Source organism: Cataglyphis hispanica, chromosome 3, assembly GCF_021464435.1.
Source record: "Cataglyphis hispanica isolate Lineage 1 chromosome 3, ULB_Chis1_1.0, whole genome shotgun sequence".
Taxonomy (NCBI): domain Eukaryota; kingdom Metazoa; phylum Arthropoda; class Insecta; order Hymenoptera; family Formicidae; genus Cataglyphis; species Cataglyphis hispanica.
The window spans coordinates 11,837,204-11,852,826 of NC_065956.1; the positions used below are offsets into that span (position 1 = coordinate 11,837,204).

A 15,623-nucleotide genomic window follows, 5' to 3' on the forward strand; every position below is an offset into this window, starting at 1 on the left:
AAAGACACGTGCTCGCAAGAGCTCATTTCGCGTAATTTAATGATAGCTAAAAAAGATTAACGAGCTTGCTCTAACAAAGTGTCCTGCTTGTGGTCTCGTTATATACGGATCCACACGGACTCAAATAGCCAATAATGTAATGGTCTCTTGGTGTCGCGGAACGAGTTACGTGTTCACGAAGAAAGGCGAGACAGTGATTATATAAAGATTCTTCTTCCTTGTTGCTTTTATATAAGATGCACACAATGTGGGAATGGCTCGGAAAAATACTTACATTGCTCGGTGCTGAATGTGATATTAAATTTCCTACAATTGTATTGTCTCTCTTCAAACGAGTACATATAATATTTAAAAAAAATCTCCGCTATGCATATATGATTAAATTTATTATCATAATTCGCTCCCACGTATAATGCAATACAACTTGCGAATAAAATCCCTGACTCCACCCTAATCATTATCATACTACAAGTTATAGTCAAAGTGACCAGTCATCAAACAAGCTGACATGACTGTGTTCGATTAAGAAACAAAAACTTACGATGGCCTGTTGATCGACCCCATTCGGAGGTGGCGGCGGACTGAAACTGGCCGCGGTCGGCGCACCAGGGGCGGCAGGATGGGGCGCACCCGCTGCGGGCGGCACTTGGGGCCCACCGGCCGGGGGTTGCTGCTGGGGTGCACCGGCGCTTTCCTCCTTCACCGGCACTGGCGGCGGTGGTTTAACGTCACCGGCTGCACCGGCCGCCCCCACGACACCCGCGACCCCGTTCACCGGAGGGGGAAAGACACCCCCACCATAGGGCGCAGCCATCCCTGTCTGCACCATGTGCTGTAAAACAATATTATCTCTCGTGAATTTCGATCTGCTCTGCAGATGTAACTCTAAGATCTAGCAATGAGATGTTAATCTTTTAAATCTAGATAATAGATTTGTTTCTTTTGTGAAATTTTTCAATTCTCGATATTAAAATTTATAAATTCATATTAAAATGATGTTCTAGAAAGAGACTAAGCTAGAGGCGAAAAATCAAATTTCTGATTTCTAAAGATTAACATCGATAAATGTGAAAAGATCTGAAATACTCTATATAAAAGCTTCTTTTTATGAGCTTATTTATAAGCCTTTTATAAGCTTCAATAATACACGCAACGCATCTTAATCGATTTATGTTTTTCATTATTATTTTTACTAATAAATTTCCAGTTTAATTAAATAAATTAATATTGATAAAGTTGTGAATTGCAAGTTGAGAATTGGAATTGCAAACTTTCAATTAAATCTCTCATAATTAAGTTTAAAAATATTCGTTTGGTCTCGATTGATCAATTGCGCAATTCTCAATTGCATTAGCATGTTATTTATGATTTAAAGCGAGTCAAATATGAAGATGGATGAATTACAATAAATATATTAAACATATTTGGTCCATTAACTTCCATTAAAATTTGATCACTCTTGCTTTTTATTTGCGAGACAAGAGAGACAAACATTTTTATTATTGCACAGGTCACTTTTCAGTTCACTTTTTCCCATCTCTCCGAGGTCGTTAAAGATAAAGGATAATGGAAACGAAAATGACGTTGCCAATTTTTCGTGCGGTGGCGCACTATTCATCGTCACCACGGACGTAATCGTACCAGAGAAGAAAGATTTCTGGCAATGTTCCATCGCGGCAAGTTGCAATTGGTTGAATAATACCTCAAGCAATCTTAAACTACAAGTTCTTGCTAAAGATAACATTTTTATATATATTTAAAATTAAATCATTTCATTCACAGAGAACTCCATGGTTCTCGGTTCTCTTCCCTTCCATTCCTTATATTCACGAACAGAATCAATCAACAAAGTTGGATATCCCTAGGCATTTGAATAATGTGTATTACGCCATTGTCACCTGCGACTCGATATCAGGTAATAAAGATGTAAATTGGATATGAATCGATTGTTGCTCATCAGCCCGTGTGTAATTCCGTGTTGAAAATAAATTACAGCTACAAAATACAGCTATCTAATATTACGATTAAAAAGTTGTAAATATAAAATATAAATTGCTTATCGTTTTACAATTTTTACGTTCTCATTTTAAGAAAGATTATCTTTTTTCCCAAAAAGATCTTAATTCCCAAAAAGATACAGAGAATTTAAACAACATATACGATAAATTAATAAAGGTCGTTTAGTTGATCTCAGTATTCCAAACACAGTGGTTGACACAATGTCAGTTTGACATTTCGATTTTTCTCTTTCTACTTTTTAATTATAACGTAAGTTGCTTAATCCTATTTTTTTTTTTTTTTGTAACATGACTATCATTATTTATTATATTGTAATTTTAGTTTCACTTGATAAGGACCAAAACCATATGGTCGAAACGTCGTGATATAATAATCAAACAATAAATTGCCAGTTTGGTCGTATAAACACTTGTTTATTATCTTTTTTCGTTTATCATAAAAATATTATCAAATTCTGTATCGTGTAAAAATACTTTGAATCGTCCTTAAATTTCACGAACAAATTAAACTGATATTCTTTTCGGCATCTAAACACAAATAAAAATTCATCGATATTCAATGAGATTTTCTGATTTCGCGGCCAAAGAGTTTAAGTAAGGAAGAGTTTTATAGAATGGAAAAGAGACGAGGAGGGATTTGCGGGGCGGCGGACGATTTACCATAGACAGTAGAGGGTAACTATAATTTATGGTTCGCCCTCAGGTTGTGCCATCCACAATCTCGCGCGTGGCAGGTTACAGATGGTTTGTCCAGTTCTCCCTTCTTTCTAGATTATTTCTGAACGCCCCTCTCTTCCCTCTCCTCGACATCGCCACTCCCGTGGCAAAAGGTCGTTTATTATTTCTACCTTCAACATTTTTCTGAAAACTCGATTTAGACCGGATTTCGCCGATACGAACCGGTCGCGCGCGAACGGAGATGAAACTCCACGAGGAAGAGCCCCGCGTGCTCTTTGTTAAGTCTGAGAAATGAGGGTCTCTCGGTCTCAGTAATTACGCAAAGATCCGACAACAACAAAGTGCTGCGAGCGGAGATGATTTCGTGTGCTTGATTGCGATAGCTTCGACTGATAAATGTAACAATCTATATTTATATCAAAAGCAGTGATATCAGAATAAAAGTAGTATGATTCTTTCTCTCTCTCTCTCTATTCGAATACTGCACAGCTATATATGTAATTGTGATACATCCTAATATTTAGAATACGTGATTATAATTCACGTTTATTGATAAAGATATTGTATTTAGTTTTATTACTCCCTTTTTTCTGAAAATTAATTTCGCAATTCCATTTACAGCTCAAACTGTGTGCACAAAATATTATTCCAATATCAATTCTTTTAAACTCTGTAACGAAGAAAATCAAATAATTTTCTAAAATTTAATTACATAAACATTATTAAGGAAAAGCTGTTACGAGAAAATTCCAAAAGCCTGATCAGCGACATTAAGAAATAAAATTTTTTCACGAAGAGCGCATGGAACGACGGATTAGAAAGAGAGGAAAAAATTGGGAAGAAAATACGTTGCTCGAGGGACAATCGAAGATGAAAAAGAATACGTGAAGCGTCTCACGTGTAGAAGACAAAGTGGATTCCTTCGCAAAGAATCCTCGCGGCGAATGAGCCGAAACTAACAAGTTTGAACGAGGCCGAGAGGAAGTCGCCTCCGGCCGGCTCTCTCTCCACCTTCGTCTCCTCACTATTCCGCGAGCGTAGCTTAATCAACGAAAGGGACAGGATGGATAAAGAATGGAGAGTGCGCACAGTGGAAAACGTGATCTCTAGGTCGACCTAATTTCCCTTCCCGCTGACGCGGGAAATATGTCCCCGGAACGGTCAGGGAAACTACGCGAATTTTCTTCTGAAGGACCTGAGCGAAAACGCATATCAATATCTCGATAGGCGAGATCAAGGAAATACGTATTTAAATTCCGAACCGTATATATGCAGTACGTTAATTGATTGATCTAATTTATACAAAATGAACGACGCCGCGCGATAAGTAGCATCCGCTGACACGAGTCTTCACTTCTCTATAAGCAATAGTACTTTTTTATTCATTACATAATCGGAAGTTTAAATACGTCAAATAACTGTATTGTCTCGAGTAAAATCAAATTTCAATCGCATTTATATGCGGAGGAGCTAAATGAACGTTTTTTCCTGTCGCATATTTAAATAAAATTCGTTGAAGTTACACGCGCTTATAGACGATAAATTATATTTATGTAAAATAATTATATATAACTTGGTTGAATTTAAAAAGACAAAATTCCTTTCTGCAAATATCGTAAAGAGAGATTGTCAAAAAGTGTGATCACGTACTTTATGTACTTTGTTATATTTCAGAAGAACCGTTACTCGCGTATACCTTTCTCGAGATAAAATTCTCAATTCTATTTTAGCAAATGGCTCGTTTTCACTCATTCAACGACAATCTTAACAATCTTCTTTGTCGTCTGCTTCCCCTTTCTTATTCGCGCTGGCGAACAGACTGAGGCTTTCCTCGCATACAAGGCACCATTCAGAGTTCGCTTCCCCTTCGGCATCAGCGAAGCGTGTCGCCGCCGTGTTACATAGCTAGGCCTTACGGCGATCGCGTGCGCGAGACCAGGCATGGCGTAATGAAAAAAAAATTTTAATGACGCCACGCTAATTCGATCAGCTTCCTCGGGCGTAGAGAATAAATAAAACGTTCTCTGAATAGCGGCGCGAGACACTGCACTCGCATCACTTAATTGAATATTCGAAACGAATGGTTGTTCAGACGATTATGCGAAACTGTCAATTCATCTTCCCGTCAGTTGCCATATTACTTTGACAATCATCATTTACTCTTGTACGAGTTATATATTATTCAACTTGAACTTCAGTAAAAAATGATAAAATTTGAAACTAACTTTGGATTACATATATATTTAGATTATAATTTTTTATAAAAAACTTAAATAGAGCGGAAGCGATAAAATTATTTTAAATTTGTTTTATTATTGAAGCCTCGCTACTACATTTCAATTTTAGTGCATCATTAATTATTTTTGTTCTTAACTTTTAGAGCAATGGTGAAGCAATAAAAATAAATGATGCAGAGTTTAAAATATTATACTATCTTATAAAATAATAAGAATAATTTGATTAAAAAAGAAAAATAAAATTATTCTTAGACAGATATCTTTTAATTGTCATCCTAATACGTTAAAGGCTCGCCAAGCACATTCGTTTGCTTTCGTAGCAGAGTATGCTCATGTTTGTTCAATATTACAAGCAACTAAGTTAATACGAACTTTCAAACAGAGTTATCCTCTCTCTCTCTCTCTTTCTTTTTCTCTCTCTCTGCTTTAGATTATTTCGCATAAAATTGTATGTATCGAACAAATGATCTATTTTAAGAGTGCCATCGACCAAACAAGATGGCACTTTTCGCGTATACAATGTCTGTCTTATCGACTAAAATTGGGGGAGAAGAAGGTTGAGAGGCAGAGATAACCGGCAAATCAGGAAACTGGCTTGTCGATCTGCACGTGGATCAACGTTATCGGAATTGGCAGTAGAAAAGGCGAACACAATAGCAAGTAAAAGACTATTTCATACGAATTGTGCAAATTAAGGCGAGTTGTATAATTGTCTCATTGACGAAGTTACGCGAGTAAAGTACACAGAATGTTTTCCACAGCAGAAACTCCTCAATTTTAATAATAAACGGATTATACGTTATGTAAGAATACATTAACTAAATTAAAAAATATACAATTACAGAAGCAACATAAAACTCTGCATTTTAAATCTAATTCACACGCAGAACTACTATATTGTTGGTTAATTTATCAATTAAATATTAATTCATTTTTGCACAAAACATAAATATCCTGGTATAACAATGAAACATTTGCAATATTGCAGAATATACGGATAAGTTCGTATTTTTTCGAATAGAGATAACGGTGTAGTTGAAGAATTTTGTTTTATTTGTATGCGCAAATAGAAATTGCATTGAGATGCATTGCGTTTGAAATACGAAAGCGGTTGTCGCAATATTATTTGCCAATGGAAAAAGACGTCCATTACAAAAAAACAAAACAAAAAAAAAATCAAGAAAGTTGTATCGTTCCGAACAAGAAAGGTACAATACGATTATCTGAAAGTAGCTATTTCTCTTTCTCTTCAAATATTACATTACTATACTTTAATACATTTATATATTATATATTAAGATGGGAGATAAAATTGATGAAGTCTATTGTATCAAGTCTCGTTGTATCGTATTTTCTATGCGCGATTGAAGAAAACCAAATAAAGAGATAAGAATAAAATTATAATAACTGATTTTCTAAACGTAATTACACGTCTGATAAACCGAGATAATGACGAACACCTTGTAAAGCATATATATATATATATATATATATATATATATATATATATATATATATACACTACACTCACACACACGCGCGCCCAGTATATATATTTATAAAGATACATTAATTTAAATCTTTATACAGAGATGTTGCTCACTGCTGCTGTATGGCGCTCTCCCGCGGAGCAACCGAACCGTCAGTCATTACGTCGTATCCAGAAAGCGAGCAATAATAATTTCAACGGCAGACACACACACACACGCACACATACGCAATATACGCACACGTATGCAAGCGCGAGTAAAGCTCTCGCAATTTAACTATCAGGCTTTTCGTTTTGAGTGCTTTCACGAGTGCTGTCTCGACACTCACAGGGCGGCATGTAAAGCTTCCGCGACAGCGTTCTGCCCTTGAATATTAGGATCTCAAACGCGCGGTGCAGTGTACCCTTCCTCGTCCTTTCGATGTTTTGACGCCAGCAAAGCGAACGCGAGCCGCCAAGAATAAACCTGAAATCAATAGTGAACGGGCGGCCCGAGAGAGAGAGAGAGAGAGAGAGAGAGAGAGCGGGTGGTTTTCCGACCGGCCGAGTTTAAAGCACATCCGGTATATCCTTTTCTATGCGCTTTATTATTCGTCGGTAGAGTTTATCATTCCACGATTATTACGGAATCGTTTCAATTCACCGTTTGACGAGAATAGGGGCACAAACATAGAGGCTTAGGGATTACTTAAGGATTACCCCCTCTTTTATTACGTGTTCCTCGAAACGACAAGCAGACTTTAACCCTTTGCACTCCGTTGGCGCTGCTATGACGATATATATGTAGTATGCATCAGAGTTCTCGGACTACAAAGAATTAAAGAGTATGGACGGAAATCATAAAAACGTTTTATGATGCATTTTATTTTTTGATTCGATGTTTTTTGTATTTCTACATCGGGACAATAGCATCGTTATTATCGACATACGATTCTATAGTGTTAATCGTATCAATTATACTATCACAAAATTTTATTTTATTAATGTTTTATTATTAATTTATAACGTGAAAGTTGGCTATCTAAGCATAAGATTTTAACATAAAAAGTCTATATTTCGATAATATTAATACAAGAATAATTTTTATCTTTTTCATACAATAATCGATTTTATCTCGCGATTTATTTTATAACATTTCGTTATAAAATAGCAGAGAGAAACGTATATAAAAAAAATTTGATTGGTGCCCGATAGCAATTAAATTCAATTTTCAAAGCTTTTATTTCACTCGATATATTATTTGCGAATAGATATTCCGAGTCGAAACTTAAAAGCTAAATATAAAACGAAAAAGTCAGGAGAATAGTCATTAATAACTTTTTACGTATTCACATAATAATTGTAGAACTTGTGAAAATTGATCGCTCGCTCGCATCAAAAATGGAAAACATGATTATCTTTATATAAAAAATTTCCAGACCGAAGTTATCGTCTCACTGAATATATATTGCTGGTGACATATATATATTTTTATTCACGCTGAGCATTCAATAACGAAAAGCATTCAGTGAGGATCACAGCCAATTGGCTGTGCGAGTCCGATCGCCTCCATTCTCATTCCTACATCCCTCCCTTCGACCACATTCTCTTTTCTTCCTCGTTCTGCTCGCACGCCGAGTTAAATACTCTAATTCGCGTTAATGGATGGCCCGCTCTGCCAGTGGAAGGTTTCTAAAGAACCTCTTGCCGCGACCTGCGGGACGCGTTCAACGAAGCGCATTCTCACCGCTCGGGCCTGCCAGCACTTTGGGCCTTATACGGTGAGGGGGCTACACTCCCGTCCCCGTGAGATCGTCGTCTCGCTACACAAAGGAAATTGCCCATTTGATGGGAGTGCCTCTGACACATTACAATCTCATATATACAGTAGTAGGCAATACATATATATATATATATATATATATATATACACGCACATAAAAATACATACATTTACACATATACATGTATAACGATGCATGAAAATAGCTAAAGTCTACGTGTGGTAATTACATCCGCCATCGATCGTCAACATCGATCGATAGCTCTTTTATCACGTAACGAGACGTTACGTAAATAGCTTCGCGTGTGTCTCCTTCGTATTCCGTGGTAAATCCATCCGTCTAAATTTACATGTCTCGTTGCGATTATCCTCGAAAACCAGTACGGATATCCGACAACGATCAAGCATCGTTCGATAAATATCTCATCGTCCGATTAAATTATATTAATTCTTCTATTGCGTCGGATAAATATATAGGTAAGCCAATCGTCCGTAATGAGATGTAAATTGTCGAGCGAAAAATAGTACATTTCCCATGTTAAACCGTGCACGTTACGTTCGTAGACGTACGTCTGTCATAATATACTCATGCGATTCGTATCTCGCACGACGGCGCAGCGACGTTATAACAAAGTAACCCATCTCAGGGACTCGGGGCGAATCGATCCACGTTCCTCGATAACGATCGGCAAACCTTCTGCCTCGATGTAATATCGCGGTCGAATGATTACGGAGAGTGGTATTTGTGTGTGTTTACCAACCTCGTCGATGCATGATGATTTCAAAGCAAGTTCAGTCTATTTTGTCAAACGCGAAACATATTCGACTTTCAGTTCTCCTCCCTCAAACGTCAATTTCGCACTCGCGTAAAGCTCGATAGCGACCCAGAGCGCATCCTTTCCGCAAAGCGTCGCTATTTTCGTCGGAAAATACACACCGGGGAAATTAAAGCGGCTTGCGAGAATTCGACATGTGTTTCTACCGCGGGTCGGAAAATTTTATCCGTCGAGGAAAAAAAAAAATATATTATATCAGAGATGTAGGATGAATCCACGTCTGCGATAGACACGAGTTCATGCTTGTGCAATATTTTACGATCGCTAAATTATGTTTATCTGCAAATATATCCAAGAGAGAAACTTTATGCATCATCGGGCTTTTAAGCTGTAACTGTAAACATTGTTTCTAAACTGCAACGACGTTTCGACGTTTTATTTTTAACATTTCAGTTCTCGAGGCAATTTAATTTCTATCATGTTTTACTTACTCCGTAATTCTAAAAACAATTGTAATATTTTAATAGTATATAATTTCTAGAATATTTTGTCAAAGTTAAAATACAATCTCTTCTTATATATACTTGATATCTTTTCCCCGTTCACATATTCACGTATATTCATATTGCACGGTGTTGTCAGATTTAGATTCCAAACTCCCACACAACGAATGATATATTTTTGATTTTGACGGGAGGGCCCTAAGAGTCTCACGCTGAGACATGCTAATCTCGGAAGCCATGGAGGAAAGTCTAAAATTATCCAGTGCCTGGAAGCTGTTTACCAAGCGGTAGGTATTTTAAAAATCAACGTTTAAATATTTCAATATACAATACTCGCGCATAGTATCTGTAAGAAAAATTAAATTTAAACAGAAACAGTTTATGCATTCTACAGTCTAAAACACAAAATTCGCGATACATCGATACTCGCATTTATAAATATATAAGTTATTTTATCATATACATTTATTAACCCATCCATTTTCATTTGCTGATATAAATTAACACGATAAATGTCACGTGGTTTTCACCGCAGCGTATACATCTGCAAAACAAAATTAAATTATATTCGATTGATTCATCAAATAAAGATCATATCCCGACATAATTCTGGCAACGATCTCGTAGCCCAAAGTTAAAAAAATCTAAATTCCTTATCAGCCATTTACATCAAGCGTGTTTATAAATGTACGCGGTCAAATGATAAAATTAGCGTTCACGTCGTCTGCTATAGAAGAATTCCGTTTTGATGAGATTTTTCGCGAAATAACTAAAATTGGCCGTGTGTAAATTGATATCACCGCGTTGTCCGGAAAACACGAAAGTTTCATAAATCGTCTAAGCGTGAGCAACTTTCATCAGTGAATGCGCGCTCGCGCGCTCGCCTCACGGAAATGAGTGCAGTATCTCGAGACTAGGCGAAATACGAGCATGGAGAGATCGCGCTGGGCGGCAGGAAATTGAAAAATTCCGCGTCGCTCCCCGAGAGATGTCGAGGCAACGAGAGAGCTACACGTAACAAAATTTCGTCGTTCGACGAGCCTGACGTGTGGGAGGCTGACTCTCCGACTTGTGTACTTTTTGCTAATTTCCGGATTGCATCTCGACGAAATCAAATTGCCAACAGATCGAAACATTAAGCATCACACATTAACGCTCTTTAGCGTGAACAATCCGAATGTAACTCGAAAAGGAAAGAATTTTTTATAGAAATTTTAAGAGAAAATTTAACAAATGCTAAATGATTCTAAACGCGGTCTATTCGAAGCTTAAAAAATTTAATTCAATTTTTTTTTATAGTCTAGTTTATATACATTATTTTGTATGGATGAATATTGCAGCAATTATGTTCCATAAAAATATTGTAAAATAATTATTTGATTATCGAAACCATTTTATTTCTACGAAAAGCTTGAAACACTAACTTGGCGAGAACAGAGGGTCCATTCAAGTTACATCTTCTCGAAAGAAGAAAGATTCTTTCAACGATATTGCTCGTTTGTGCGCGTGTGCCTCTTTCTAGTTCAACTCTTTCAATCCCGAAACTTAGTAATTACAGTCGGGCTTTCGGCGATGACTTCACCAAAGTGTCATAAATCCAAATAAAAATGATTCAACGACCAGGCAAAGTAATTAACGGATCAGAAACGTTTCTCCTCGCGCGATAAAATTCATGTTGCCAATTTTATAATCGGTGACAGCCATTTCATAATTACGATTTTAACATTTTATAATTAAGAACGTTAAACATCTATTGAAGAACTTAAAACGTCTATTGAAGAACTTAAAGAACGTTGAATGTTGTCAACCCTTTCCTCTCCGTGGCCATGGCAAGTAGCTTTGACCCTCTTACCATAACAAGAGGCTTACTCGGGAAAATGGGAATTCGCTGTCAGAACGACAATGAGCTGCTTATGAGAAATATATATATATATATATATATATATATATATATGTATATATAGACATATGCTACGTGGCAGATTTATGCGAAATTTCGTCATATCGATTTTCATCGGATTCAACGAAATTACATTGTAACCGCAAACAATCGTGTGCGCGCTTAACTATTGTATTCAATATATGTGAAAATTTTGAGGTGCAGAATATTGTAGATTTTAGGCATTAATGCACTGCATTCAAAAGAGAAGATGTGCGAGCATTTATGCTAGATAAAATTCTATGGAAATTTATAGAAAGAAAGGCTAACAAAATATTTTGTGGAAATTTTCATAAAAATATATTTCTTGTGCATATTACTGCATGTAAAAAAATACTGTATAATAAAGCTCTAAAGAGCTCTCATAATTTAACAGCATGCTCCGCGTTAATAGTACTTAAAATTTTTGGAGACATATTTGTCACTCTTTTTCATGTAGAAATTATAGACGCCTTGCGATACGTAATTGAGAACCACTGATAATTTATCCAATGGGGGCACCGTTTATTCGAGCGGCCATAGCATTATCCCTCGAAAGATGGACCCCTTCCGGAATTAGCCCCTCGTCGTTCTTCCCTTTGTGCGCATTGTGTATCTACAAAGGATAATGCATGAGCGAGCTTGATATCGAAAGAGAAACAGACCGAGAGAAAAAAACAAAGAGAGCGAATTGAGTAGCGTAGATGTTTATTATTCGAGGACATAAGTTCAATAGCTAGGTAATGTAAAAATCCTAAAATAAAAGAATTATCACAAATATATAATAACAAACTTCTGATGTAAATTAGCTATCAAATTTGCGAAAATCATACATTTAAGTAATATTATTATATAGAGTTATTATATAGATAATTCTAGAAAAAAATTTAAGCATTACTATAAAAATTGGCATTTGCAAATTTTAATTGTCACTCTGGTCACGTGATTCGAACGTTTATCGTATGCAGAACGCTAATGCAAACTCTCTATTATGAGAAGGAAATCATGATTCATCGAGAATTTGTGAACTTAATGGATAACAAGATATAACGCTTTTGTATTCGAAACTCGTATTGTTTCATGTGACGGACTATTGATTGTGTCAAAAAAATATTCTGCAGTATATACTCATGATCTAAGATCCGAGGACAAAGAGAATTATTCGTGAAGAAGATATCGTCTAGAATTAGAGGCATAAAACTTGAAGAGATTATACGTTATAAAATATAAAAAATAATTTATTGTGTATTTGTGAAGTAGAATGCAAAGATTAGTAAACTCTATTAATTTTGTGACATAAAAAAAAGTTGACATTAATATATACCTGCTAGAATCTTCTATTCCTCTCTCTTTTTCGGACAATTTTAAATAATTATATAACCGTAGGAAACAACAAAAAAGTAAATAAGAAAATTTCCATAAATTTACTTATTTTGTTGTGTAAAACACATTTGTATGTAAACTTTTCATTGAACTTTTATATAAATAAAGTTGAATTATTTATTTATATGAAAATTTATAAAAATTTATTTTACATAAAATTCTACTTTTGTGGATATTTAGATTTACATTTAAATTGTATTATTAATGTGTGGGAGTGTGTGTAATTATCATAGTAAAATATCGATGGCATGATAAAATTAGCAAAAAAAAACTTCTCGTAATAGTTTCTATGCTGTTAAGCTCATAACAGAGAATTCAGGCATATAAATTAGGAAAGATTGTTAAAACACAAGAATGAAACTCGGTGGACCGTATTACATGCTTCGCTCGTTATATCGTTCCACCAGCTGGATTATCGATTCTAACGATGAATTTCCCCGGAAGACATAGTGCCTCTGGAAAGGTCGCTGCCAAAATTTATCTGGCGAACGGTAAACAATGACGTCATCGTACAAAAAAGCAATTTTGTAATTATGTTACGTTACAGTTCGTACGTTACAGGAAAGAAAGATCAATTTAGTTTCTGAAAAAATATCTTATTGTACGTAAACATTTAAATCTACATTATATGTATATGTATATACATGTCAACTAAAATATAGAAAAATTGCACGTTTTTAAATTCTTCGCTTTAAATATAAAACTTTGTCACTATATATTTCCAACATTAAACAAGTTATTTTAATATTATTAAGAATTTAGCAAAAATTATTAATACGAAATTATTACGGAATATTTCTTAGCAATAATTTTTCTTCTATTAGACGTCATATCGACGGACCGAAAAGAAGGCCGAGGAAATTTGATCGGGAAAAGAATTCCGTTCCCCTGATGATTCCGATCTAATTTTGGGCACGGTGGGCCATGTGCGAGTCTTCGCGTGAGTGACAGCAGCGTGTATTCCCGAGGAAACTAAATTCGATTACGTATAGATCGCATTCACAATGTCACGTTTTCTCCAAAATCACGAGATAAAATACTGATCTCCCTTATAAAAAACTGATGTGCCGTCATAAACAAATTGCACAACATTCATGAGAATAACTAGAAATAGCCGAGCTTCTCCCTTATCTATAGACACGCATGATAAGTGACATCTTGTATAAGAGAGAGGCTCTTTGCTCCGACGCGACCGACATTTCTAAAGTTCTGATATCGTCGTTTCCGTTAAACGACGGGTGAAACAATAAAATCTTACCGGTTTGCACGGCGAAATCTAAATTACGTCGCGGCAACGAAGACTACTTTGCGCTATTCGCTTCTTGCTGTTCCGGCACGGCTCTGATAGCATATCGAGATCCTACGAAACGTCGGAGAGAAGTTTCAATAACCTTCGATATAGCCTTCTCTCCACATAGAAATTTCAATACCTTCGTACGATTGTTCTATTCAGAGAAACTGGAGATGATTCAGAAGAATAAACTATTTGTGTGTAATTTCAAGGAAAACCCTCTTTTACATTATCATGTGTCCTTTAGTTCTCTTCAACGTCCATTATGACAGTATTTTTCCAAACAATAGTTTCTGATTCATCAAATATAAACAAAAGAAAAATTTTACAAGATATTTTCAGATTGTAAATGATCAAACGTAAATTTCACGACGCACTTTGCACGATAGACGACACGTTATAATAGAAACAGATTTAAAAATTGAATAATTCTCCATGTGACCACTTCTCCACATTAATAATTAATAAGCGGAAGTAGCAACGAATTTTTATTTCAGTAATAATAAAGAAATAAAATTCGTTTGTCCTTTCTACAGCATCTCGGGCGGCAAAAAGATCTCGCTTATACTCGCTTATGGGTTTCTGTCAAAAATTTTGACGGCGCCCTCGCGCGTCCGGAATCCTTTCGACGTGGTTGCCGCAGGGAAGACAACGACACTCGGCGTATTTTCTAGGCAAACGATAAATGGTACGTGCCAGGCCAGGCTAAGCCAGACCAGCACCAACGAGCACTGTGTTCGAGCTCGTTTTCGCAGGACCGTTAGTATAGACCGCTACCGGAACGAGGGGATCGTGGACGGATTTTGGCATGATGCCATCCATCCCCGGCACAAAGGCCCACGCTCGAGAGATCGCAGCCGACAGAAGGGGAAAAGGGGGTAACCGAAGGCCTGGGGCTCCGCCGCGCGACCGGTGCTGCTGCCGGTCGATTCGTACTAACCTTACCTCCTATATCGCGACCCTCATCTCCGAAAATCATCGGTCACGTCGGTCCAGATTGTGCTCCTTTTGCGCACGAGCGTGAAACATATCGTTCACCATTCGCGGAATTCTTTGGAATTTATTGTTCATTTGTTTCATCGGATTTTAAAGCGAATGTATGCATATATATATTCCGCTAAAAGGATAATCCAGAAATATATTGGAAAGATGCTTAACAGTATTTGCTAATAAAAATTTCGACGGTACATTCACAGGGTGTGAAATAACGTGCGAATATGCGTAAGTAATGTTACGCTTCGCGTAACGATTGTTGTATGTGGTCACCAGAGTAAATCGCGTGCATGCGCGCGCGCGCATACAATAGATGAAACAAAATCAGTCGTCAATTTCAAAACAAGATCGAACTTCCTCTCACAATAATTTATAAATTGTACCATCATCGTCACATGTATTTTTTTTTTTTTTTGCAATATATATAGAAATATTCTCTAATAAACTGCATAATAACTAACATTAATAACATCGGTTTTCTTGGTGAACATTCAAAAACACTTAAATAAGGGAAAGGGAAAAACCGTATTTTACGCCAACTATACTGGTAATAAATTCTGACATTAAAGCTTTCT

At 36.3% G+C, this 15,623-nt stretch overlaps 1 protein-coding gene across 9 annotated transcripts in view; it reads right to left on the reverse strand.

The window, feature by feature from the left end:
• LOC126859263 (RNA binding protein fox-1 homolog 2) overlaps positions 1 to 15,623 on the reverse strand; it is a 250,378-nt gene that overhangs the window by 96,405 nt on the left and 138,350 nt on the right. For all 9 annotated transcript variants that reach the window (XM_050610362.1, XM_050610366.1, XM_050610361.1 and 6 more), the window contains one exon: positions 542 to 832. In XM_050610362.1, the coding sequence (XP_050466319.1) occupies positions 542 to 829 (288 nt within the window). In that variant the 5' untranslated portion in view covers positions 830 to 832. The remainder of the gene's footprint in view (positions 1 to 541; positions 833 to 15,623) is intronic.